The sequence below is a fragment of the Balaenoptera physalus genome (genome assembly GCF_965194825.1).
Source record: "Balaenoptera physalus genome assembly, chromosome: 1".
Lineage (NCBI taxonomy): Eukaryota > Metazoa > Chordata > Mammalia > Artiodactyla > Balaenopteridae > Balaenoptera > Balaenoptera physalus.
The window spans coordinates 45,177,706-45,203,943 of NC_138882.1; the positions used below are offsets into that span (position 1 = coordinate 45,177,706).

General features: G+C 37.8%; 2 protein-coding genes across 14 annotated transcripts in view; one reads left to right on the forward strand and one right to left on the reverse strand.

Moving 5' to 3' along the window:
- The window catches only part of TPR (translocated promoter region, nuclear basket protein), a 73,169-nt gene extending 72,721 nt beyond the window's left edge, over positions 1 to 448 (forward strand). For all 5 annotated transcript variants that reach the window (XM_082472503.1, XM_082472504.1, XM_082472506.1 and 2 more), the window contains one exon: positions 250 to 448. In XM_082472503.1, the coding sequence (XP_082328629.1) occupies positions 250 to 305 (56 nt within the window). In that variant the 3' untranslated portion in view covers positions 306 to 448. The remainder of the gene's footprint in view (positions 1 to 249) is intronic.
- On the reverse strand, positions 400 to 24,722 carry PRG4 (proteoglycan 4). 9 transcript variants are annotated; one of them, XM_082472540.1, is made up of 12 exons: positions 22,709 to 24,722; positions 22,017 to 22,118; positions 19,025 to 19,147; positions 17,601 to 17,720; positions 9,280 to 9,426; positions 4,408 to 6,888; positions 3,752 to 3,829; positions 3,056 to 3,192; positions 2,617 to 2,773; positions 1,954 to 2,151; positions 1,378 to 1,515; positions 400 to 600 (listed from the first exon to the last, which is right to left on the reverse strand). In XM_082472540.1, exons 2-12 carry the CDS (start codon positions 22,090 to 22,092, stop codon positions 503 to 505), a joined length of 3,753 nt encoding a protein of 1,250 aa, XP_082328666.1. In that variant the 5' UTR covers positions 22,093 to 22,118; positions 22,709 to 24,722; the 3' UTR covers positions 400 to 502. The 9 variants fall into 9 exon arrangements, with proteins under 9 accessions (XP_082328666.1, XP_082328669.1, XP_082328665.1 ...); XM_082472543.1 differs by lacking the exon at positions 19,025 to 19,147; XM_082472539.1 differs by having other exon boundaries at positions 1,378 to 1,503; positions 22,017 to 24,722.
- Positions 24,723 to 26,238: the final 1,516 nt, after the last annotated feature.

Genomic DNA, 26,238 nt, shown 5'->3' on the forward strand with positions numbered 1-26,238 from the left:
AAAAAAAATGTAAAATTTCAATATCTCTGTTTTCCAATGTAACTGTTAGTGATTGCATTCATGTAATAAAACATTAATCTGATTGTTGTAAGTTCCATTGAAGATGTGACATATCTAACAGTTTTTTGTCTACATGCCTACACACTTGATCTTGAAAATTTTTATAATGAACTAGGGTAAGTGAATACTCTAGTTTTGAGCTAACTTTTTAAAAGATGCATTCAGTTTAATTCTTTTTTTCTCTTATAGGTGTGAGCCATGCAATGGGAGGGAGAGGAGGAATAAATAGAGGAAATATTAATTAATGTTCTATAAACTATAATAACTGTGAATAAGATAGTCAGATCTGTTTTAGTGTAATGATTGTTGAGTTGAAAAACATTTTTGTATTTAAATTGGTATGCTTATATCAACATTCTTTATTAATAAAATGTATTTCAGTGTCAAAGTTTATCATTCTTTTCTTCATTTTAATTAGTCGATTCTTCCTTTGCCCATCAGTCTACGGACAGTTGTACCAGACATTAGATAAGGTCCGTCCAGAACGAGTAGTAATGGCTCTTGCTGTTCTAGTTGTCACATCGATGTTATAGTATTGATCTAAACAAAAGAGAAGTCATTTTTTCAATTAAAAAGGAAACAAAACACTTGAACTTAAAAATAGTTTATATTTATTATTATACTCGAAGACAGTATTTATCATTTTAATATCAGAAATGTATTAATTAATTTGAACTTTCTGACAAGGAGAAAAACAATTGCCTTGACTGATCTTTCACCATCTTTCAATAAAATTAGGTTTAACTCTGCTTTTTCAAAGTAAGAATTTGAGAAAACCGAGTTAGTTTAAAAAATAATTCATTTGGGTTTTATTCTTTAAAAAAATACATTCTGATGTCATTTATATAGGCAGAATAACTTATATTTTTATGGATTTTTCAAGGAAAAATATCCCAGGTAATATAATTTCATTAATAAAATTAGTTTCTCAGCAACTTCTTTCTGATCTTACAGACTGTGTAATGATGTAAATCAGTACAACTTCGTGGCAAACAAGACCTCTGTTAAATGCCACAGATAATAGAAGTAAAATACTGTCTTCAGTAGCAGTTTTACTCAATTAATTGGATGTTTCGTCGTAATAGGCTTTAATCTCATGAATGATAGGGCAGAAATGAATTGCAATCCATTCAATTTAATTGAAAGTAAAGCAAAAATCTAAACTTTCTCTTCTTCAGAATAATTAGAATAAGTGATATAATTTAATTTCTCACCTTTAGTCACCACTGAACACTTGTTTTTGCTTTGAATTTATTCATGTTTCAGAGATTAGATCCCATCTTCAGAAAGCTATTAAGACTTTACTTAATAACTTACCTTTAGAAAAGGCATAGTAATCGTAGCCATCAGGTTTTCTGATGTTGGGCAGTGATACAGCTGAAGTAACCACATTTGGAAGTCCTCTCCACAGTGTACTCACTTTAACTTCATTATGGAGGAAACCTGCAGATGACACTTTAAAGGTATCAGATTGAAAGGCAATGTACTGTATTGGAAAGAGCAGCTGTTCGAGTCAGACAGACCTGGGTTTTAATCCCAGTTTGGTCACTCAGGAGCTCTGTTACCTTGGGTGAGTTAACTTCAATGCCTCAGCTTTTGCTATCTCTGATATGGTACAAATATCTACCTTTTAGGACTGTTTTGAGGGTTACAGATTTGGATTTAATGTTATTGGTTAATGGCATTATAATTAACAAGCCTGAATAAATTGCCTTTCTTAGCCACAAAGAAAAAAGTATTGATCTTTGGTCATTGATTGAAGCAAATTTATGTTTTGCATTAATAAGTATTAGGGTTATATGGTCAGTATTTATATTTAATAAGCCATACTCTATAAGAAACTATTACATCTACTTCATGTGTAAGAATTTTTAACACAGTAAAAAATATTACCTTTGTCTTGATAAGTGACTCTGATGGGTGAATAGTGAATTCTGATGGTGTGTGTTTGAGAAGTTTCTATAGCACGTTCAAATCGACGTCTCCTAACCTGTGTCGTTTCTCCATACACTGAATAATTTATCGCAAGCTTTCTTCTAGTACACTTTTGGGTGGGTTCCTGTTTATAAGTATACTGCTGAATGCTGCCACCTATGATGAATTAGAAAATCACATACAATATGAAAATTAATTTTAATTCCCAAAAGAGATGGAAAAGAGCTTTTACAAGGTAGAGGAAACAATGTTTTTCATAAAGTATGTCCAGACATTAATAATGGTTATTATTAGTCAAGGTATTATAAAAATAATTACTAAATCTCGAAGTACTTGTGAATAAAGCCAACAGATTGCATATTTATATATTTAACTTTGAAAATAAATGACATTCTATATATCAATGTCCTGAAAACTCATGAAATTGTGATTTGCATGTTAAGAGAGCTAAATACTTCTTACTGCCCTTAATTTTTATTTTTTAATTGAAAATACTTGATTCTAGCCATTAAAGATATCTTTTGACAGTAAACCCTATAATAAATGGAAATATTGAATAAAATTTTCCTGGCAGATCACTTCTTAAAAGTTTTTTAATTTTGTCAATTATGTAACACATACCTCTCTTGAAAAAATACACAGATTCAGGTCTGTTCTTGTATTTAGCTATTGAGAGAGCTGCCACTATTTTTCCATTTAGTCCTCCAAATCCTTTGGGAATTAGTTTGGGATACCCTGCATCTTTTATATCATTGGTGAAACGCCAGTACTGAGAATCCTGGTAATTAAAAAGAGGAAATGATGTGAACAGCTTTTTTAAAAGGTTAAAAAGGAAAAAAAAAAGGTTAGGAACTCATTCTTAGATTTAAGTATAGGGAGAAAGTTTTAACTTAGTTAAGTATTTGAATAAGTTGACAATGTTACCAAATTGAGTGTTAACTATTTATTAAATTTTAATGATAGTTTATTAAAATATGGAGACCCTTCTGAACTGGAGGTTAAATTGTCATAATAAAGAATAACTATTTGCTGATTTCTCTCACAAAGATTTTTTTCTTACCTTAAAGAAGAAAGTTTTTCCTTCACAGTTGCATCTAGTAAAAACAGTATCAATGGGGGAGGGAATGCCCCAAACTTCAGTAATTCTACGAGGTGGAGATGGTGGACTGAATGCATTTAGCATCCAGAAATAATGACCTAAAATTGAAAGTGATGATCAGCCTACAAGCTGAATGAAGACTAAAACCTATCCCAGAAGAAATCAAAATGAAATCTTTTAAGAACAGTTTATCATAAAGAAGCAGATTGAATGTGTTAACAAGCATTCTGTGATGTTTACTCAGAATTTTGAGTACTAATACAGAAGGTAGTATTTGAACATTTCTGAGAGTAGATATTTCTCAAGTCTGAAATTTAGCATAACTTAAAATATTTTAGTTTCCCAGCTTCTCTAGAAAGAGCCTTCTGGCTTTGTGATTTACAGAAAATCACTTATCTCTCAATTTCTTTACCTGTTAGAATTAAGGAGTTATAATTAAATAACTTTATTTTGTTTGTTACTTTACTATGTCTAATTTTGTTAATCCAATATTTTGGTATTTACCCTCAGGTCCTTATAATATTGTGTGAGGTAAGTTCATCAATCAGGTTTCCCTCCAGGAAGCTCAGCCCAAACTTGTACTCTCCTATGGCTCTCGCTTTCATAAACACCAAGAAAAAAACAAGGGGCAGAAAGACAAATGTGTGCAAAACTCACCTCGAAATGCAACTAGTGTCCCATTGCGCAAAGCAGTCAGTCCATCTACTGGCCTACCGTTGCATAAATTAGTCTCATCTAAAACAAATTAACACAAATTAAGCCAATATAAAAATGAGAAAAGTGTTCCCATTCTTTTCAAATCCTCCCACTGGGTTCTATTTCCTCTGTTTGCCCTTTCCTAAGCTCTTGAAGAGTATAGTTTGAAGTACATGTATTTCAGAGGTGAAAAAGAAGTGACATATTTCACAGTTGTTTTACTTAAAGGTGATATTATTCAAAAAGTGTTATATAAAAATAAATTATGAACTGGAATGGGTCAGGGTACCTGATCTTCATGTAAATTAGACAAGTATTGGATATTTGATCTCAGTGTGAAATTCTGTTTCTCAATTCTGATTGCCCTGTGGAATTGGTTTGGAAAAGAATATTGCAGATTTTTGCAATCCTAGGTTATTACTTGATTTTCCAAATAACGAAATAAACTTACTGTGATTACCCCTCTGCTTACCTGTAGAGAAGATGTAAAACTTCACAAGTTCAGGGTTCTAAATAATATATATCAATAGAATAATACTAAATCAGGGCATCCTGGTTCAGAAAGATTTAAGTTAACATTGCCAATTTTAAACATGAAAGTAACTGATTCATATTACCTGAAAACATGGGGTTGATGCCAATGCCTTGACTGGGTCCTCTCCCTATGAAATCAGTGGCTGGAATAACTATAGGAGTTAACACAGGGGGCCTAGGAATCATGTGAGGTTTTTCTCCTTCAGTAGCATCTGCATCTTCATTCTTTGGACTTACTTCGATTATTTCTGAGTTGGGAGTTTGGTTAGGGCTGGTGGTGGTTTGGAGCTTGGCTTCTGCTAAAGAGGTAGGGTTTGCTGATGTCATCTTTGGGGGAGTTGGTGTAGTCTTTGGTTTTCTCACTCTAGGTGTTTTTGGCTTTTTGGTACAAGTGAGCTTTTTGGGTGCTTTGGTTGGCTTTTGGGGTTTAGGAGTTGTCACTTGAGAGTTAGTAGCTGTACCTTTTGGTATAGCTGTTGTTGGTTCAGGTTTGCTTGTAGTCTCTTCAGTTGTCTTTTTTGTTGCTGTCATTACTTTGGGTGCAAGAGTTGTTGCTTTAAGAGTAATTTTGGATGATGCCATGGTATCAGTTGTGTCTTTTTCTGTGGCCTTGTCTTTAGCTGTTGTAGTCATTTCAGGTTTGGTCACTTTAGGAGCCTTGGTTGTAGGTACAGCAGGCTCCTTGGGACTCTTTTCAAGAGTCTTTGGTGTGGGTTCTACAGGAAACTCAGGAGATGATTCAGCAGGGCCCTTGGGAGTAGTGGGAGGCTCCATGGTGGTAGTTGAAGTAGAGGCCTCTGAGGTGGTTGGAGCAGGTGTATTAGGAGAACTTGGAGTAGGTTCCTTGGGGGTGGCAGAAGCTGGCTCCTTGGGGGCGGTGGGAGCAGGCGCCTTGGTGGTGGTGGGAGCTGGCTCTTTGGGGGTGGTGGGAGCTTGCTCCTTGGTGGTGGTGGGAGCTTGCTCCTTGGTGGTGGTGGGTGTAGATTCCTTGGTGGTGGGAGCTTGCTCCTTGGGGGTCGTGGGAGCTGGCTCTTTGGTGGTGGTGGGTGTAGATTCCTTGGTGGTTGGAGCTGGCTCTTTGGTGGTGATGGGTGTAGATTCCTTGGTGGTGGGAGCTTGCTCCTTGGGGGTCGTGGGAGCTGGCTCTTTGGTGGTGGTGGGTGTAGATTCCTTGGTGGTTGGAGCTGGCTCTTTGGTGGTGATGGGTGTAGATTCCTTGGTGGTGGGAGCTTGCTCCTTGGTGGTGGTGGGAGCTGGCTCTTTGGAGGTGGTGGGAGCTTGCTCCTTGGGAGTGGTGGGAGCTGGCTCTTTGGTGGTGGTGGTTGTAGATTCCTCGGTGGTGGGAGCTTGCTCCTTGGGGGTGGTGGGAGCTGGCTCTTTGGTGGTGGTGGTTGTAGATTCCTTGGTGGTGGGAGCTGGCTCTTTGGGGGTGGTGGGAGCTGGCTCTGTGGTGGTGGTGGGTGTAGATTCCTTGGTGGTGGGAGCTGGCTCTTTGGTGGTGATGGGTGTAGATTCCTTGGTGGTGGGAGCTTGCTCCTTGGTGGTGGTGGGAGCTGGCTCTTTGGAGGTGGTGGGAGCTTGCTCCTTGGGAGTGGTGGGAGCTGGCTCTTTGGTGGTGGTGGTTGTAGATTCCTTGGTGGTGGGAGCTGGCTCTTTGGAGGTGGTGGGAGCTTGCTCCTTGGGAGTGGTGGGAGCTGGCTCTTTGGTGGTGGTGGTTGTAGATTCCTTGGTGGTGGGAGCTTGCTCCTTGGGGGTGGTGGGAGCTGGCTCTGTGGTGGTGGTGGTTGTAGATTCCTTGGTGGTGGGAGCTGGCTCTTTGGTGGTGGTGGTTGTAGATTCCTTGGTGGTGGGAGCTGGCTCTTTGGGGGTGGTGGGAGCTGGCTCTGTGGTGGTGGTGGTTGTAGATTCCTTGGTGGTGGGAGCTTGCTCCTTGGGGGTGGTGGGAGCTGGCTCTTTGGTGGTGGTGGTTGTAGATTCCTTGGTGGTGGGAGCTTGCTCCTTGGGGGTGGTGGGAGCTGGCTCTTTGGTGGTGGTGGTTGTAGATTCCTTGGTGGTGGGAGCTGGCTCTTGGGGGATGATGGATGTAGATTCCTTGGTGGTGGGAGCTGGCTCCTTGGGAGAGGTGAGAGCAGGGGATTTGCTTATAGTTTCAGCTTTGAGTGTAGATGTAGCAGGAACTTCAGATGTGGGTGCAAAATCTTTAGTAGATGTTTTCTCTGCATTTTGTGTCTCTTTAGCTGAAGTAGTCCTCTCTTTTGCAGTAGTTGAAGTCTGTTTATTTGTTGTAGAAGTCTCTTTAGTTTCATCTATTGTCTCCTTATTGGCTGTCAAAGGCGTCTCTTTAGTTGTGTCAGAATTAGGTGGAATACTGGGTTTAGATAGTATCGGTTTTACTATTTTTATCTTGGGAGTTGTGGTAACTTTATTACGTTGAGTGGTGGGAATGTCAGGAGTTGGGGTGAGCTTGAAATCACCATTGTCTGGTCCATTTCCAGCTTCATCTATTACTGGTGGTTCTGGGGTAGGTTTCTTTTTAGGGGTTCTTTTCTTCTTGTTGTCTTTTACTAGTGAAAAAAATATACATCTTTTATTTTTGTATAGTTTTTTTTCTTTAATAGTGACATAAAGATGCCATCCTTATCATTGACTAGCTGTGTTGTCTCTAGGCAAATTGCTCATTTCTAACATGTCTATTAACTTACTGTAAAATGATAAATACTCAACCTATCTTATTGGGCTATTTTAGGGAATGAATGGGCTAAGGGGTGAAAAACACAAGTAAAACTCAATAGAATTAATACATGGAAGCAAGTGGCAACTTTGAAATGATCAATATGATCAATAACACTAATTCTACTCTTTATGTCAATGTTCTTTGCCCGTCACTTTCTCAACTCTTCTTATTCCTTATTGCTCAGTGCCACTTCCTTCCTACTGGAAACCTAGTTCCAACATCTTTTAGACTCACTGTGCCAGTTCCCTCAGAGGCCTCTATAACTACATCCAAGGAATCTGTTCCAGTCACCCCCATGGTTCTTGCTTAGTCCTGCTTCTGTGCACATGGCTTTTAACTGCTTTCTTTCCTCTGCCTGTATAAACTCAGCAGTCTCGGGATACAGAGAGGAGATTAGGATGCCATGGCAGCAAAAGGACCCTGTTTAACAGGATTTCCTATAGCAGCTACCCCATAGGTGACATACAGAGCCCAAGAGGCACATCACTGAGATGAGCTCCATTTAGCAAACACTTCTATTGTGTGCAAGACTCTCTGGATGACTCAAAGATTAAATATCTGGCTATTCAGCTGGAAAGAAGGCTTCGGGGAAATAACCACCCAGGAAATGAGTTCTTCAAAACTCCAGTATCCAAAATCCATTATTTCCTGGAGAATGAGAATGTATTTTAGAAATTCAGGAAATAATAAAAAAGCAGAACAAAGGGAATCTCTTTTCAGGAGGTAATAGCCAATTCTGTAGTTTCTCTACTACAGAAAAATCAGCCAGATATGATGGATAATTTATTAGGAAAATAATAAAGAGGATCTGTAGGGCTTCCCTGGTGGCGCAGTGGTTGAGAATCTGCCTGCTAATGCAGGGGACACGGGTTCGAGCCCTGGTCTGGGAAGATCCCACATGCCACGGAGCAGCTCGGCTCGTGAGCCGCAATTGCTGAGCCTGCGCGTCTGGAGCCTGTGCTCCGCAACAAGAGAGGCCGCGATAGTGAGAGGCCCGCGCACCGCGATGAAGAGTGGCCCCCGCTTGCCACAACTAGAGAAAGCCCTCGCACAGAAATGAAGACCTAACACAGCCATAAATAAATAAATTAATAAAAAAAAAAAAAAAGAGGATCTGTAAAATGTGGGTAATAATATTGCCTTTCTCAGAAATGTATGAGAATTTAATGGATTAACATTTTAAAACACTTAAGGAAGTATATAAAAAATAAATAAAATAAATCTGGGTAAGGAGAAATGAAAACACAAGATAGAGGAAAGAGAAGAAAGAAATGATATCAGGTAGACAGGACTTGAAATAGAAAACTATTAATAGTCATCTCTGGTGCCATCCTGTGGTTCTACAGTTGCTTCTATAGTATCTTCTTCCTTTGCTTTATAGAGTGGTTTCCTAGCTGCTTGGCACTAATTTCCTTTAGGAAATTTTCACTGGTATCTTCTAAAGTAATTTTTATGAAGTTACATACCCCCCCAAATATTGAAATGTCCTCAAATCATTCTACCCACACGCCTTACTTTTAGGTCATTATTGTTAAGATGGCATTGATATAGCCACTGATCTTTATCAATGCTCAAACCTTTGGGTTTCTTCTTTAATTCTCTATTAAGCAGCTGAATTTTTGGAAAACTTGATTTTCCGAAAAGTTGAAGAGGAAGAGGAGGAGGAAGACTCTTGATTTTCAGAAACAGAATGTTCTATAAATCAAATTAAAAAGTTGATCACACCAACTGTGATTTAAAGCAAAAAAGTACTGCCAGTTCAAATACAACAAGAAATGCTGTTTATTTATCTACAAATGTCTGTGTTCTGCTTTTGTTTTATCAGTACTATGAGCAATGGCTCTTGTAAATGTCAGTTAAAAGCAAGGCACCTGAGCTTGTCACAGATAACTAGGAGTATAACTATATAACTTTCTCTCAACTTCCCCATATCTTACAGAATCAAATTGTTCTGCAAAGAAAATCATGGCTTTTTTTTTTTAAACAATAAGACTTGTTTCTTCTGATTATTTTAACCTAGTCCCATACTGAGTTTGGTAAATAGGGAAAATAAATAACTGAGCATTTATACTTTGGCTTAAACTCTGCCCTAAAACAAGCAGTGTGATGAGCCTTTAATGACTCAGAAGATCACCCTGTACTATGAGGAGTCTCATAAAAGTCCACCTACAGGTTATTTCATCTCAGAAACCTCCTTTTGTTACATCTGTCATCTTCCTACCTTCTGTTATTTCCTCTGATTCTATAACTTTCTTAGTCTTCTTGCTTGATGATTTGGGTGAAGGTTTGGTTGTTGATTTGATGGTCTGAGATGCTCCTGGAGGTGGAGATGCAGACTTTGAAGGTGGTGGTGATGCAGGACTGTGCACTGAGACCAAGCAAGATGGGTCGGTTAACTTCTTGTTCATATTCATCAGCAACTCTGTGAAAGGCACTGATGCATCTGGCTTCAAGAGTAAATGCTGGTGAAAACCTGTATAGGCAGGCTCTTAGCCCAACACCAACTACTCCAAGCTATCTGAAGATGCATTGCTACAAAAAAAAAATTGGTTCTCAAATTGTAAATTATGATGGGGAGCAAAGGCTCAGGAGTCAGAAGACTTCCAATTCTAGACCTACAAGGGTCTATTGTTGTGACCTTGGGCAAATGGGCAAACCCTCTTGAACCCCTCTTGCCTGCAAACTGAGATGTTTCTTCTAGATGATTTCTGAAGGTATTTGCCTGCCTAAAAAATACTTTATGAGCTCTATACTTTGTGCCAGCCTTCTGTGATATCAAAATAATCACTGCATGTGGTTGACAGATGTTTGTGCTCTCGAGAAGCTAAATATAAAAATTACATTTTCCTGTTTTCATATTCATTTAAATCAAATGATACCAATTTACCTTTCTTTTTTTCTTTCTTTTAATTACAAAAGTTCTACATAAATATTAACTCGTGGAAGAATTTCACATCTTCACATTATGGTTTCCTCAAAATGTATTGCCCTTCTCCAAGATAAACAACTTAGTGGTTTGATGTGTATCTTTTTAACCTACATGGAACATGTTTTGACCATTAGGAACCAGAAGAAAAGAAGAGGGACTTCTGAAAGATAAGAAAGCAGAGAACAGGGTGGGGGGAAGCACTCTGGGTAGAGGACAGTGGTGATAAATCCTCCTGCTCTTACCAAACTTCTCCTCAGAACTCTGTTTTTGCAATCTGCATGAACTGACCACCATACCTTCCCCTCTTTCTCCTCCCACCACACAAAAACACCAGGTACCTCAACTCAAGAAACAGTTTTACAACATTCTAGCTAGTGATCTTGAGCAAACTATTTAACTTCTTGGATTGTTTTCTCACCCACATTCAGAGGCGCTTGACTGCTTCAGTTCTTGAAATGTTATGACTTTGAGATATATAGATGCCTACAAGAGATATCTATAGCAATCTTAAAACACGTAAGTGTTCTCTGGTGGCACAGTGGTAAAGAATCCGCCTGCCAATGGAGGAGACACAGGTTCGAGCCCTGGTCCAGGAATATCCCACATGCTGTGGAGCAACTAAGCCCATGCACCACAACTACTGAGCCCATGTGCCAGAACGACTGAAGCCTGCACACCTAGAGCCTGTGCTCTGCAACAAGAGAAGCCGCTGCAATGAGAAGCGTGTGCACTGCAACAAAGAGTAGCCCCTGCTCACCACAACTAGAGAAAGCCTGCATGCAGCAATGAAGACCCAATGCAGCCAAAAATTAATTAATTGATTAAAAAAAAAGACTAAGTGGTGAGTCGCAAGATAGTTTGATTGTTATTTTTTAAAAATGAAGTAATAAGAGCTACAATCCTGCAGCCTGTGGAACAAAAACCACATTCACAAAAAGATAGACAAGATGAAAAGTCAGAGGGCTATGTACCAGATGAAGTAACAAGATAAAACCCCAGAAAAACAACTAAATGAAGTGGAGATAGGCAACCTTGCAGAAAAAGAATTCAGAATAATGATAGTGAAGATGATCCAGGATCTCGGAATAAGAATGGAGGCAAAGATCGAGAAGATGCAGGAAATGTTTTAAAAAGACCTAGAAAAATTAAAGAACAAACAAACAGAGATGAACAATACAATAACTGAAATGAAAACTACACTAGAAGGAATCAATAGCAGAATAACTGAGGCAGAAGAACGGATAAGTGACCTGGAAGACAGAATGGTGTAATTCACTGCTGTGGAACAGACTAAAGAAAAAGGAATGAAAAGAAATGAAGACAGCCTAAGAGACCTCTGGGACAACATTAAATGCAACAACATTCGCATTATAGGGGTCCCAGAAGGAGAAGAGAGAGAGAAAGAACTGGAGAAAATATTTGAAGAGATTATAGTTGAAAACTTCCCTAACATGGGAAAGGAAATAGCCACCCAAGTCCCGGAAGCGCAGCGAGTCCCATACAGGAGAAACACGCCGAAACACATAGTAATCAAAGTGGCAAAAATTAAACACAAAGAACAATTATTGAAAGCAGCAAGGGAAATACAACAAATAACATACAAGGTAACTCCCATAAGGTTAACAGCTGATTTCTCAGCAGGAACTCTACAAGCCAGAAGGGAGTGGCATGATATACTTAAAGTGATGAAAGGGAAGAACCTACAACCAAGATTACTATACCCGACAAGGATCTCATTCAGATTCGATGGAGAAATCAAAAGCTTTACAGACAAGCAAAAGCTGAGAGAATTCAGCACCACCAAACCAGCTCTACAACAAACGCTAAAGGAAATTCTCTAAGTGGGAAACACAAGAGAAGAAAAGGACCTACAAAAACAAACCCAAAACAATTAAGAAAATGGTCATAGAAGCATACATATCGATAATTACCTTAAACGTGAATGGGTTAAATGCTCCAACCAAAGACACAGGCTTGCTGAATGGATAAAAAAACAAGACCCATATATATGCTGTCTACAAGAGACCCACTTCGGACCTAGGGACACATACAGACTGAGTGTGAGGGGATGGAAAAAGATAGTCCATGCAAATGGAAATCAAAAGAAAGCTGGAGTAGCAATTCTCATATCAGATAAAATAGACTTTAAAATGAATGTTACAAAAGACAAGAAAGGACACTACATAATGACCAGGGATCAATCCAAGAAGAAGATATAACAATTATAAATATATATGCACCCAATATAGGAGCACCTCAATACATAAGGAAACTGCTAACAGCTGTAAAAGAGGAAATCGACAGTAACACAATAATAATGGGGGACTTTAACACCTCACTTACACCAATGGCCAGATCATCCAAAATGAAAATAAATAAGGAAACATAAGCTTTAAACGACACAATAGCCCAGATGGATTTAATTGATATTTATAGGACATTCCATCCAAAAACAGCACTTTCTTCTCAAGTGTGCATGGAATATCCTCCAGGGTAGATCACATCTTGGGTCACAAATCAAGCCTCAGTAAATTTAAGAAAATTGAAATCATATCAAGCATCTTTTCTGACCACAACGCTATGAGATTAGAAATGAATTACAGGGGAAAAAACGTAAAAAACACAAATACATGGAGGCTAAACAATACGTTACTAAATAACCAAGAGATCACTGAAGAAATCAAAGAGGATATCAAAAAATACCTAGAGACAAATGACAATGAAAACACGACGATCCAAAACCTATGGGATGCAACAAAAGCAGTTCTAAGAGGGAAGATTGTAGCAATACAAGCCTACCTCAAGAAACAAGAAAAATCTCAAATAAACAATCTAACCTTACACCCAAAGGAACTAGAGAAAGAAGAACAAACAAAACCCAAAGTTAGCAGAAGGAAAGAAATCATAAAGATCAGAGCAGAAATAAATGAAATAGAAACAAAGAAAACAATAAAAAAGATCAAAAAACTAAAAGCTGGTTCTTTGAGAAGATAAACAAAATTGATAAACCATTAGCCAGACTCATCAAGAAAAAGAGGGAGAGGACTCAAATCAATAAAATTAGAAATGAAAAAGGAGAAGTTACAACAGACACCACAGAAATACAAAGCATCCTAAGACACTACTACAAGCAACTCTATGCCAATAAAATGGACAACCTGGAAGAAATGGACAAATTCTTAGAAAGGTATAACCTTCCAAGACTGAACCAGGAAGAAATAGAAAATATGAACAGCCCAATCACAAGTAATGAAATTGAAACTGTGATTAAAAATCTTCCAACAAACAAAAGTCCAGGACCAGATTGCTTCACAGGTGAATTCTATCAAACATTTAGAGAAGAGTTAACACCCATCCTTCTCAAACTCTTCCAAAAAATTGCAGAGGAAGGAACAGTCCCAAACTCATTCTATGAGGCCACCATCACCCTGATACCAAAACTAGACAAAGATACTACAAAAGAAGAAAATTACAGGCCAATATCACTCATGAACATAGATGAAAAAATCCTCAACAAAATTCTAGCAAACAGAATCCAACAACACATTAAAAGGATCATACACCGTGATCAAGTGGGATTTATCCCAGGGATGCAAGGATTCCTCAATATATGCAAATCAATCAATGTGATACACCATATTAAGAAACTGAAGAATAAAAAGCATATGATCATCTCAGTAGATGCAGAAAAAGCTTTTGACAAAATTCAACACCGATTTATGATAAAAACTCTCCAGAAAGTGGGCATAGAGGGAACCTACCTCAACATAATAAAGGCCATGTATGACAAAGCCACAGCAAACATCATTCTCAATGGTGAAAAACTGAAAGCATTTCTTCTAAGATCAGGAACATGACATGGATGTCCACTCTCACCACTCTTATTCAACATAGTTTTGGAAGTCCTAGCCCCGGCAGAGAAGAAAAAGAAATAAAAGGAATACAAATTGGAAAAGAAGAAGTAAAACTGTCACTGTTTGCAGATGACATGATACTATACATAGAGAATCCTAAAGATGCCACCAGAAAACTATTAGAGCTAATCAATGAATAAGGTAAAGTTGCAGGATACAAAATTAATGCACAGAAATCTCTTGCTTTCCTCTACACTAATGATGAAAAATCAGAAAGAGAAATTAAGGAAACACTCCCATTTACCATTGCAACAAAAAGAATAAAATACCTAGGAATAAACCTACCTAGGGAGACAAAAGTCCTGTATGCAGAAAACTATAAGACACTGAGGTAAGAAATTAAACATGATACCAACAGATGGAGAGATATACCATGTTCTTGGATTGGAAGAATCAATATTGTGAAAATGACTCTACTACCCAAAGCAATCTACAGATTCAATGCAATCCCTATCAAATTACCAATGACATTTTTTACGGAACTAGAACAAAAAATCTTAAAATTTGTATGGAGACACAAAAGACCCCGAATAGCCTAAGCAGTCTTGAGGGAAAAAAACGGAGCTGGAGGAATCAGACTCCCTGGCTTCAGACTATACTACAAAGCTACAGTAATGAAGACAATATGGTACTGGCACAAAAACAGAAACATAGATCAATGGAACAAGATAGAAAGCCCAGAGGTAAACCTATGCACCTATGGTCAACTAATCTATGACAAAGGAGGCAAGGATATACAATGGAGAAAAGACAGTCTCTTCAATAAGTGGTGCTGGGAAAACTGGACAGCTACATGTAAAAGAATGAAATTAGAACACTCCCTAACACTGTACACAAAAATAAACTCAAAATGGATTCGAGACCTAAATGTAAGACCGGACACTATAAAACTCTTAGAGGAAAACATAGGAAGAACACCCTTTGACATAAATCACAGCAAGATCTTTTTTGATCCACCTCCTAGGGTAATGGAAATAAAAACAAAAATAAACAAATGGAACCTAATGAAACTTCAAAGCTTTTGCACAGTGAAGGAAACCGTAAACAAGACGAAAAGACAACCCTCAGAATGGGAGAAAATATTTGCAAACAAATCAACGGACAAAGGATTAATCTCCAAAATATATAAACAGCTCATGCAGCTCAATATTAAAAAAGCAAACAGCCCAATCCAAAAATGGGCAGAAGACCTAAATAGACACTTCTCCAAAGAAGACATACAGATGTCCAAGAAGCACATGAAAAGATGCTCAACATCACTAATTATTAGAGAAATGCAAATCAAAACTACAGTGAGGTATCACCTCACACCAGTCAGAATGGCCCTCATCAAAAAATCTACAAACAATAAATGTTGGAGAGAGTGTGGAGAAAAGGGAACCCTCTTGCACTGTTGGTGGGAATGTAAATTGATACAGCCACTATGGAGAACAGTATGGAGGTTCCTTAGAAAACTAAAAATAGAATTACCATATGACCCAGCAATCCCACTACTGGGCATATACCCAGAGAAAACCATAATTCAAAAAGATACATGCACCCCAATGTTCATTGCAGCACCTTTTACAATAGCCAGGTCATGGAAGCAACCTAAATTCCCATCGACAGATGAATGGATAAAGAATTTATGGTACATATATACAATGGAATATTTCTCAGCCATAAAAAGGATCAAAATTGGGTCATTTGTAGATACGTGGATGGATCTAGAGACTGTCATACAGAGTGAAGTAAGTCAGAAAGAAAAATAAATATCGTATATTAACACATATATGTGGAACCTAGAAAAATGGTACAAATAAACTGGTTTTCAGGGCAGTAATTGAAACACAGATGTAGAGAACAAATGTATGGACACCAAAGGGGGGAAGCTGCGGGGGGGGGGGGATGGTGGTGTGATGAATTGAGAGATTGGGATTGACATATATACACTAATATGTATAAAATGGATGACTAATAAGAACCTGGTATATAAAAAAATAAGTAAAATAAATTTAAAAATTTAAAAGAAAATAAATAAAAATGAAGTACTGAAGATCTAGTTGATGCCTTCATTTTTCAGTTGGACCCTGACTATCTCTGTGAATTCTGTAAATGATGCACTACCTTCATCAATTTTTTATCCTTGAGTTTTACAAAAACGTCAAGTAATCTGACCCACCACTTGGTAGCATAAACTATCGTCTTTATTAACATGTTCTCTCAATGCTTTGTCATTCTCTAACCATCTTCCCTCCCCATCCATCCTCTGCCCAAAATAAATTCTTAGTTTTTTGTCTCACAGCCAAAACAATTATCAGAGTGATGAGTAAATATGGAGCACTCATATGTCCTTCTGAAAGCTGCAGGAACTCTGAACTCTGCGATTTTGATTACAGGGGGCGTGTCTCCATTATTTTTGGAATGCTTTCCAATGAAAACATTGAAGAGTTAAGAAATATTCCTTAACTAGGCTGATTAATAGTTTTCCACCCTATTTCTCCACTGTTTGAAAGAAGCAGAAGGTGCAGCCTTGTTTAAATAAAATAAGATTATGCAAGCAATGATAATTTTCACTTTTACCCCCATAGATATTCTTGTTTTAACAGAGTAGGATTTAAGAACAAACATTTGGTAAAAGAAAGGAATTCATTATTTAAGTACATTGTTTAAAGTCTTTTTTTTTTTTTTTGGTAAATCTGGAGGGTTTTATTATGCTCTCAGAGTACTCCTTCAGGACCTATAACCAGAGAAGAGGATTTTAAAATGGAACTACCTCTTTTTATTGACTCCTTCACACACAGGCATTTAGATAGAGACCATTGAGGGTACTGTAGAGATCAGAAGGGAAATACAACGGACAGTTAGCTTCTTGGTTTGCCTATCAACTTAGTGCTTTAAACTGACTCAAATTTACTAGTTCAGAGAAGCTGGATGTGTTGATTCTGTCCTCAAATATACACTCAAAAACATTGAGAGCAAAAGCACAGATAGCTCAAAGGACAGTTGACTTTGTGGGGTCAGCACCATAGGATTAGACAAGAAATCATCAAATGAGCTGCTTACTGTTGATTTAACCTGAAATGGAACCACACCTGGAGGAGAAAAGCATGTATGCCCAGCCCCTATCCTCTCCGTTACTCAACCTGCAATCACTTGCACTCCTGGAGCCTGGCTGAGCCAGGGAGTGCTTTACAAGAAGCATTCCTGGGCTTCCCTGGTGGTGCAGTCGTTGAGAGTCTGCCTGCCAATGCAGGGGACACGGGTTCGAGCCCTGGTCTGGGAGGATCCCACATGCCACGGAGTGACTACGCCCGTGAGCCACAATTACTGAGCCTGCGCGTCTGGAGCCTGTGCTCCGCAACAAGAGAGGCCGGGATAGTGAAGAGGCCCGCGCACCGCGATGAAGAGTGGCCCCCGCTTGCCGCAACTGGAGAAAGCCCTTGCACAGAAACGAAGACCCAACACAGCTAAAAATAAATAAATTAATTTAAAAAAAAAAAAAAGAATAATTCCTCATTCTTTAAAAAAAAAAAAAAAAAGAAGCATTCCTTCTCTAATTCATCTTGGTGAAACAAAATTAATATGAAATAGCATATATGTTAGTAAAATCAAGACGTGAGTTGGACCACACGCATGTTAAGACATTATCAGTGAAGCTAAGATAGGTGCCCAGGTCTGGCTGTACTGAGAGGCACTGATTGGTACTGGGATGCTTACCTTTTTCACAAAAACTGTCATAATCGAAGCAACACTTGCCGTACTTCTTACATTCTGAGTCACAGTCACACGCCCTCCCTCTTGTAAAGGACTCGAAGCAGCGGCCTTTACAGGAAAACTCTACCCAGAGCAAAACAAAACATTATGGATTACTGGTTACACAATCAGTCACACCCATATATTGATAGCCATTTCCCACCATATAGATGACTAGAGTTCCAAAAGTGCATAGCTAAGTCTTTTATTTGGAATTTGGAAGATAGATGGTTTCCCAAGTGGAGACAGCCCTGGTCAAGAAAGAAATATGGTGACTAAGGAAAATTTTCTTGCCCTTCAAGGCTCCAAGAGACACCCCAATGCTGTCTGAGTCATTTCATGTATGGACAGTGGAAAATTGGGAAATGTCTAAAGAGGTAAGTACACTTCATATGAATTCCCACTATTCTCTCCTTTTGATACTGCTACTTTTTAAGTAGATTTTTGTCAATTGAGCGTGCATATTCTACAACAATATATTCTAAAGAGCTGGCTTAATATAACTAGGTCACTGTTTAGGCTCAAAAATCATTTATAATACAGAAACCGTTGTTATGACAAACTGGGCATGGTGTAGAGTTGAAAGATTTCAGCCTAATCCCATGATATGGACTATATAAGAAGCCTACTCATTTCCAAAAAAGCCTTGGTTAAAGCCACGATGATTTACCCAGGCCTGTCTGAAATAATTACCTTACACAACAAACAAATTGTACAACAATATATTTATCAACTTCACATGCAAATTCTGAAGCAAATATAACTTTGAGCCACTTTTAATTATAACTTTCATAAATTAAATATGAAATATTTGCACATTAACAAGAAAATGGTCCAAAGTATGTTTAAATGAAGTATCATAATTTAAAATTCATACCCTTTGGGATGTAACTGAAATTCATCATTATACACTCATTATTAAACACTTTTAAAGTGCCTTTTTCAGGTAATTTAGAAACATATTAATACCAAAAAGTTAAACAGTAAGCAAGATTATTTTATGTCCATGAATTTTTTGATGAAGCTATTGAAGGGCTCCATCCCTAAGCAATTACCTCCCTGGTTAATAGCAAAGAATTACTCATTACGATTTACTTAATGATTCCCGAGTCATAGTATTGTCTCTATTTAAAACAAGACATGATACTTGGCACTAGTCAATAACCTTGTGCAAGTGACAGACTTCCAGGCTCCCCTTAACCTCCCCCAGTGATCACAAGCTTTGACACCACCCTCAGGCGCAGCACACTGCAGCATTTACGCGAGGGAAGGGAAAGGCACTTCAGCACAGAGAAGTGAAATAGTGTGACAACAGCACTGCAAGGGGTACAAGGGGACTCTCACAGGACATGTGCTTGACAGAGGAGACACCAGCTCTCAGGACTTACCTACAGTGCAGACTTTCTTGAAGTCAGGGCAGCACTCCATGTAGTGTTGACAGTTATAATCACAGTTGCAGATGGCATCTCTAGAATACCCTTCCCCACATCTCCCTGCACAGCTTGATAAATCTAAAATTATACAATACTAGTGTAAACAGGGCCAAACCACTTTGTAAAAAGGAAGAAATCTAGGGAGGAGGACAAAGCTGCTTGGTGAGGCAGAAGTTTATCAATTGGAAAGGTTGGGAATGATGGTTAGCAATGGGTCCAGGTGACCTTTGCCTGGTCTCCTAGGTGACCTTGATCATGCCATTTTATTCGTTACTAGACTGAGAAGATAAATGCACTTTTGAAAATCAGGGTGAGTAATGGCTTTGCACAAAAGAGCGTGGTATTCCTGGAGGAGGGCTGGCAGCTACAGCTCTACTAATACTGCTACTAGGATGATGACTAGTTGCCATTTACTGAGCATCTCTGTGCTGGGCACTGAGTCACACATTATCTCCAATGCTTATGAAACGTTGCCAGGTGAGTATTAGTAGTCTCATTTTTAGAGATAAGAAAGCTGAAACACAGAAATTTTAATAACTTGCTCAAGGGCACCCAGCTACTTAATAACTCCAGTATATATGTATTACAGGTCAATTAACACCCATTAATCATTCATAGTGGACTTCCCTGGTGGCGCAGTGGTTAAGAATCCTCCTGCCAATGCAGGGGACACGGGTTCGAGCCCTGGTCCGGGAAGATCCCACATGCCGCGGAGCAACTAAGCCCGTGCGCCACAACTACTGAAGCCTGCACGCCTAAAGCCCGTGCTCCGCAACAAGAAAAGCCACCACAATGAGAAGCCCACGCACCACAACCAAGAGTAGCCCCCACTCGACACAACTAGAGAAAGCCTGGGCACAGCAACAAAGACCCAACGCAGCCAAAAATAAAATAAATAAATTTTAAAAAAAATCATTCATAGTGACCTCTTTCACTGTTAGAAGTGTCCTGATTTGCATAGTAAATTATCTGGTCATCCTAAGTAAACAGCCCACCTAGAATTTGAACTCTGATATATTTGATTCTGATGCCCAGACTTTTCCTAATCACATTGCCTCTCATTCCTGATCATACATTCACAGCAAGCTAGTCATGCCAGCACAAACTTTCCTAGGCTCCTGCTCCTTTCACGGGTGGGGATAACTGAGCACTATCAATGTTGGGGAAGTCAGATGCTTACGACCACCACTAAAGAGAGTACCAAATAGGTGACTCTTGAAAAGCATCTGGACTTGAATAAAGGTCATGAACAGAGTTATTTTGGGTAAAACAAAACAAAAACAAAAGCATAATTATCCTTAAATATATTTTTTAAGTCATTTAGAAAACACCTTGAAAACCTCCCTGAGAGATAACCTCAGAAATGTAACAACTGAATCCATCTCTGGAATAGAAACTGGCAGGTGCAATGTCCTAAATCCATAGAGGGACGCTGAAGCACAGTAAAAAATTACGCAAAATAATGAGTCCAGGAAAGTTAAAGTCTTAATATGCAAATAAAACAGTAAACATCAGGACAACTTTCAGAACTTTTTACATACACATGTGCACAATACATACAAAAATGCATATCATATATAGTGTATTATATAAATACATATATATAAAGAAAAAAGAATGGGAAGAGGCTGAGAAGGCAAGAAAAGCAGACAAGACAACATCAAAACGTTATTCTTTTATAACTAGCAGATTTCTGAAATAGGAAGTCAATCATCTTTACAGGAAAATTTATTTCCATAGATTTAATGGCTGTCCTACTTTTATTGATGATGATTTTAACAACTAATTTTAATTTCATTTATTTAAAGGAGAGTAAAATTGTTCTAGTGAACAGCCAATTGTACCACAGAGGAGATGTAGCTTAGGAAATGCACCCAGTGTTATGAACCTTGTAATATTATTCTGAGAGAGCAGAGGGTTTGGATACACCCTGGTATTCATCATTCCTGATTAAATATTTATATTTGCTTTCACCTTATCTAAGTGATTCTGAAACTATGTCCATGGCAGGCAGCTATCTCCCATGCTCAGGCTTATTTAAGTGTTTTACTGGAAATGTAAACAATGCCATAACAATCATGCACCTTGATTTTTCTTCTCTCAGATTTTGCTTATCAAAGAAAAAAAAAGAAAAAGAAAAGGACATTGTAAAGCAACCATACTCCAATAAAAATTAATTTAAAAAAAAACCAATAACTTGAAACAAAAAAAAAAAAAAATGAAAAGGAAACAAAAATCCAAAGCTTGGTGTTATTGTTAAGTAATTTACCTTGTGATGCTAGAGACTTCTGTTAAGGTGATTACACTGAATGTACCTTAACATTCTCTAAAAATGAATAACAAGAACTGTTCATCCAGGACTAACTCTGTTTTTGGAGGGCTGTGAATGGTTCAATATTATAATATAAAATGACATTCATACCTCTGTAAATTTATATCTGGATGAACAGTCCTTATAAGAAAGAAGGCACATTTTCAAGATTAATAAAATGTCATTTGAAACATTGTAAATGTTCATTGTAATATAGCTGTATCGACATGATGCCATAATTTATTTGATGTAAAAGATTAAATTTCTTTGTAAACATGTAGGAAAAAAATTATATGCTATATACATATTGTTCATTTCAGTTAATCTGATATTGTATCATTTTAGCATAGTTTTATTATGTAAGTGTCTATATTTTTTTAAACCTTTGGGAGAACTATAGGAATAATGAGTACAAAATTTATTCTATAGAAAAACTCAAAACTTCTTGAAAAACTTCATAATACAAAATGCTTATAAATATGCTATATATTCTATACATAATTTTAAGGTTTTATTATGTATTAAACTCAAACAAATATATGTTTTTAGAAATCTATTTCTTTTGTTGTCATAAAAGTCAGAACTGAATGATTAGCAATAGCTGTTAAATAAAAGTATTTTTGATGGTTAAGGTACCTTGAGAAGAAACTTGCTGAATCAAGAAAACAGAAAGCAGCAACAACAAGTAAATGGGAAGTATTTTCCTCTCCATAGTTGTTTTCAGGTACTGAGCCCTCGCTGAAAAGAAAAAAAGCATCAGAAAACTGCTCCTGAATCTCACCACTAATTTATGCCTGTGTTACATACAGTGTTTCAGTAATTTTTAAAATGCAGTTTAATGACAAAAACCATCTCATTCTTGAAACAAGACTTTTAAAAGTAACCAGCCTTAATTCATTGTAAATATTTGACCATTAGATTTCATCTTATACAGAAAAAAATAATCAAATCACCATCCCAGTCATGTTACTGACCATTTTAATACTTTAGAATCTCCCCAAATAGAAAACAGGCTTATCTTAAAACTCTATTCAAATTACAGCATGTACGTACAGTGCAGGGTTTAAATCCTATCTTGGGAAAAAAAAAAAAAAAAAAACAGCTTCAGTAAAATTTAATTTAACAAACAAGAGTTATCGTTCCAACTTTCCCTTGACTCTCAACATAAATTTATAAGCTTCCAGCAGGTGTATTGCATAAATGTGATCCTTTTCAAAACTTTCCAACCACTATCCTTATAAATCTTTTCAAACACCTTTAATAAGGTATATCCCTATTGAACTGAAAACACATTTAGTTCCATGAAGCAAGTTAACGTTGACACTTACCCGTAAAAGGAGAGATGAATTTCTCCAATGTCCTGGAAGTCTTATATATCAGGGCAAATATATTGGGATGAACAAATTAGTCCAAAGGTTAGACAAAATCAACAGTGACAACCTATGAAATCAAACTTTCCTCATTTATTGGAAGAGGTCCCAGACGACTAGACTTAGGCAACATCTGGAAAACACTTCCATTAAGAAAAATGACTACTACAAGTAAATTTAGATTTGTTGGCCCAAACACAGTTCTGATTTCTAAGTGAAGTGAACAAATTGTTCTGAGATGGTAAATTGCTCTGGCAGGCTTTGACTAGTGCAGCAACTTTAAAATAGTCAAATGCTGGTATCATTTCTTTCTTTCTTTTTTTTTTTCCCCCAGTTAATCCAGCAAAGAGTGATTTTGAAACTTATCTAGTGTCAGTTTGTGGCATAAATTTTCTGAACTTATACTATTAATTCTAATGTGCGTTTCTTGAGTATTTTCATTTCCACTGAGCGCAGAAAATATGCTTTCGATTCTACCTATTGGTAGATGATGTACACTGTGGATTTTAAAACTTCCTTTACTACGTAAAAACCTGCTTAAAAATTGCATTGATATCTCCCTTAGCCCCTTTATTTAAGCCCAGCATTGTTTGGAAAAGGTCTTTTTACTTACTAATTAACTTCCTTGCCACAGAGAAAATGTGAACTGTCAACCTTGCCGAGCTGGGTCAACTAGCTCAAGGTTTTACCCAGTTTGATATGCAGCTTCCTGTTCAAGTCCTATCTACCTCCATAAGACCCAGTTTATGTCCTAGCACCCCCTGAAACCTTGTCAGATCGATCCAAAGCCCATCCAGAATCATTATTGAATTAACTGTTCATCTGTCTCCTCTCCACTCCCCCCCACCCCTCCTCCAAAAGTCTGTGAGTTTCCCAAGGACAACAAACACCTATGTTTAATTCTTTTGCCAGCATCTAATCTAGTGCTTCACCAAGGATGTGTTTAATACAAGCTCGTTGAACCAAACTGTTTTAACCTGGATTCTGCTGTTTACTATGTTTGGTAGGTGCCGCACTTAATTATCACCAAAAAAATGCCTTTAAGTTAAATGTAATCATCCATATTTTACAGATAAGATGAAGAGCCACAAATCAAGAATCTGTGACCCATCTAGGGATACATAAAGGAGGTTTCATCATGTTTCCACTATATTCAGCTCCCTTTCGATCAAAGCCATCACTTCAGTACTTAAACACAGTACTAAATTTTACTCCTTCATGATTACATGTGGGCTTATGAGATTGTAACCTTTGTAAAGACAGGGATTATAATATAAACATCTCTTTTGTTCCCAAAATTCTTATTCCAGGCTAAATATATAATGGATAAGGACAATTTAGAGACTATCTGACCACCTCTAAATAATCTCCTTTCTCTGGGAACTACCTCCCTAACTTTAGGGATATTTCCCTTTTAGCTGCTTTCGTATATGGGATCTTGCCACATCAGCCTCAGCTGGCAGGGTTGGCAGTAGAAACCTGAAATAAACTGGGCTAATATGTTTCCCTGTCCTGGAAATTTGGAATTGCAATCCAGAGATTACCAGTTTGTCTATGGTCGAAAGAAGTAGAGAAAGTCCTTCAGAATAAAGACATGCAAATAAACGAAGCAGTCACGCAGAGAGAGGCAGAGAGTGTTCTGAGAGCTTTCTAGGTCTTGGTTACTCCTTGTTCCTGAGACCCCAGATGACTTCTTGCTCTGTATCTTTATGGCAGACTCTCCATTTGGGGGGTGAAGCCAGCTAAAGAGTATGAGTTATCTTACTTAAAATCACTAATCGATACTTAGTAGATATACAGAAGATCCTTTTGGATGGAATTGAATTCTCTTAATTCTTAGCTTTCCTGAGGTCCAGAAGGGGACGCTAGAAGCTTAGTAATTTGTTCAAGTCAGACACAGTGTTTTCTTATTATTTGTTTGAAATGCTGGGAATACCAAGAATATCAGATACAGATATACACACAGACCCATATTCTTAAAACATAAATTGATTTCTGATTATTGTTTTTAGAGCTATCTGTAATATCATTTTCCTTCTTTGGACAAATTCATTAGAATGACGGCAAGTGACATTTTTAAAGTGATTGAAAAATCTGCTCTAGTAACTCTTGTTAAGTTCATCTTCTAGGCTTGGAAAACTGACAAGTAAAACAACACCCACACACACAATTATGACCAATAATAATTTTAAACATATCCACTGAGACATTCTCATTGTCATCAAACGTGTTTTCTCTGCATACTAAAGTATGAAAAAAATGAGAAACTTTATTAAATATCAAGTTCATGAGGTTTAACCTGATTTGTATAATTCTATTGGGTAATGAGGCTATCTGGGTAAGTAAAGTTTGCCTTTAAAGCATGGCAGCATTTTAATTTTATCTACTAAATATATCTTTATGAATTGTACTAAATGCTTGATTCTGTGAATATTGGGCCATTTAACCTTCCTTGTTGACCACACAGAAATTGTTCCATTAGATTACAGGTTCCACCTTTGAGATTTCTTTTCTCATTAAATGTATTTTCTTAATGTTCGCTTAAATCTCATTTAATTGGGATAGAAATTATCTCAGGATTGGTCTTTGGTGCAGGAGAGATAGGGAGGAGGATAAAGAGAGGTGGAGAAAATGTAAATAATATTGGATCCTATACCCATCTTCTAGGGGTGTTCTTCACCCAGTTCACCCTCATGAACATCAGTTTCTGTGCTTGGCAGCAGCACAATGATGCTTTCAGAGAACATTCAAGTGTGTTTAGGGATATTTTCACTGTATTAAATTATCCCAGACCCACGTACCCTTCTGCTTGGCATGCCCTGTCTCCATCCCTGCTGTGAGCTGTCTCTTTGCCCTGTAGCCAGTGTGTCTGTACCGCTTGGTTTCTCTCTGCCTTTCCCCACCTTTGATATGTTTCATTTTCTTCCAACAGCAGCCTAGGAAAAACTGAAGGCCACCAGGGGAAAACCACAGATGCAAGCTTCCTCTCTATTGCCCTAATTTCGCTCACAATGTCAAATTAGTGTATTCTAGAAGTGCAACATCTCTCCTCTCCTATGGAATAGAGATGAGGATTTGGTTCTCACCTGCTCTGTCTGCTTTGTTCATGGCATTTTCACAGAGCTGCGGCTTTTTTTCTGGATGTGGATCAAAAGTCTGACCATTAGATAAGAATTATTGCATTTGCTTTTGGAGATCGTGGCCATCTGATAATTGCTCCGGATCTTTTCTACCTTTTTCTAGCTGTCCAACTAGAGATTCCATTGCCCAGCTCCCCCTTCAGTTGTGTGTGACCAGGTGACTACATTTTCTCCAGTGAAATGTCAGTAGATGGATATGTACAACTTCCACTCTGCTTTCCTAACAGGAAATTGCTTGACCTAAAAGTCCTCTTTTCCCCCTTCTCGCAGAAGGCTACGTGGCACATATGCATGGCTTAATTGACCTTCCCAGTGATCTGATGAGATAATTATTATAATTAAACCCAT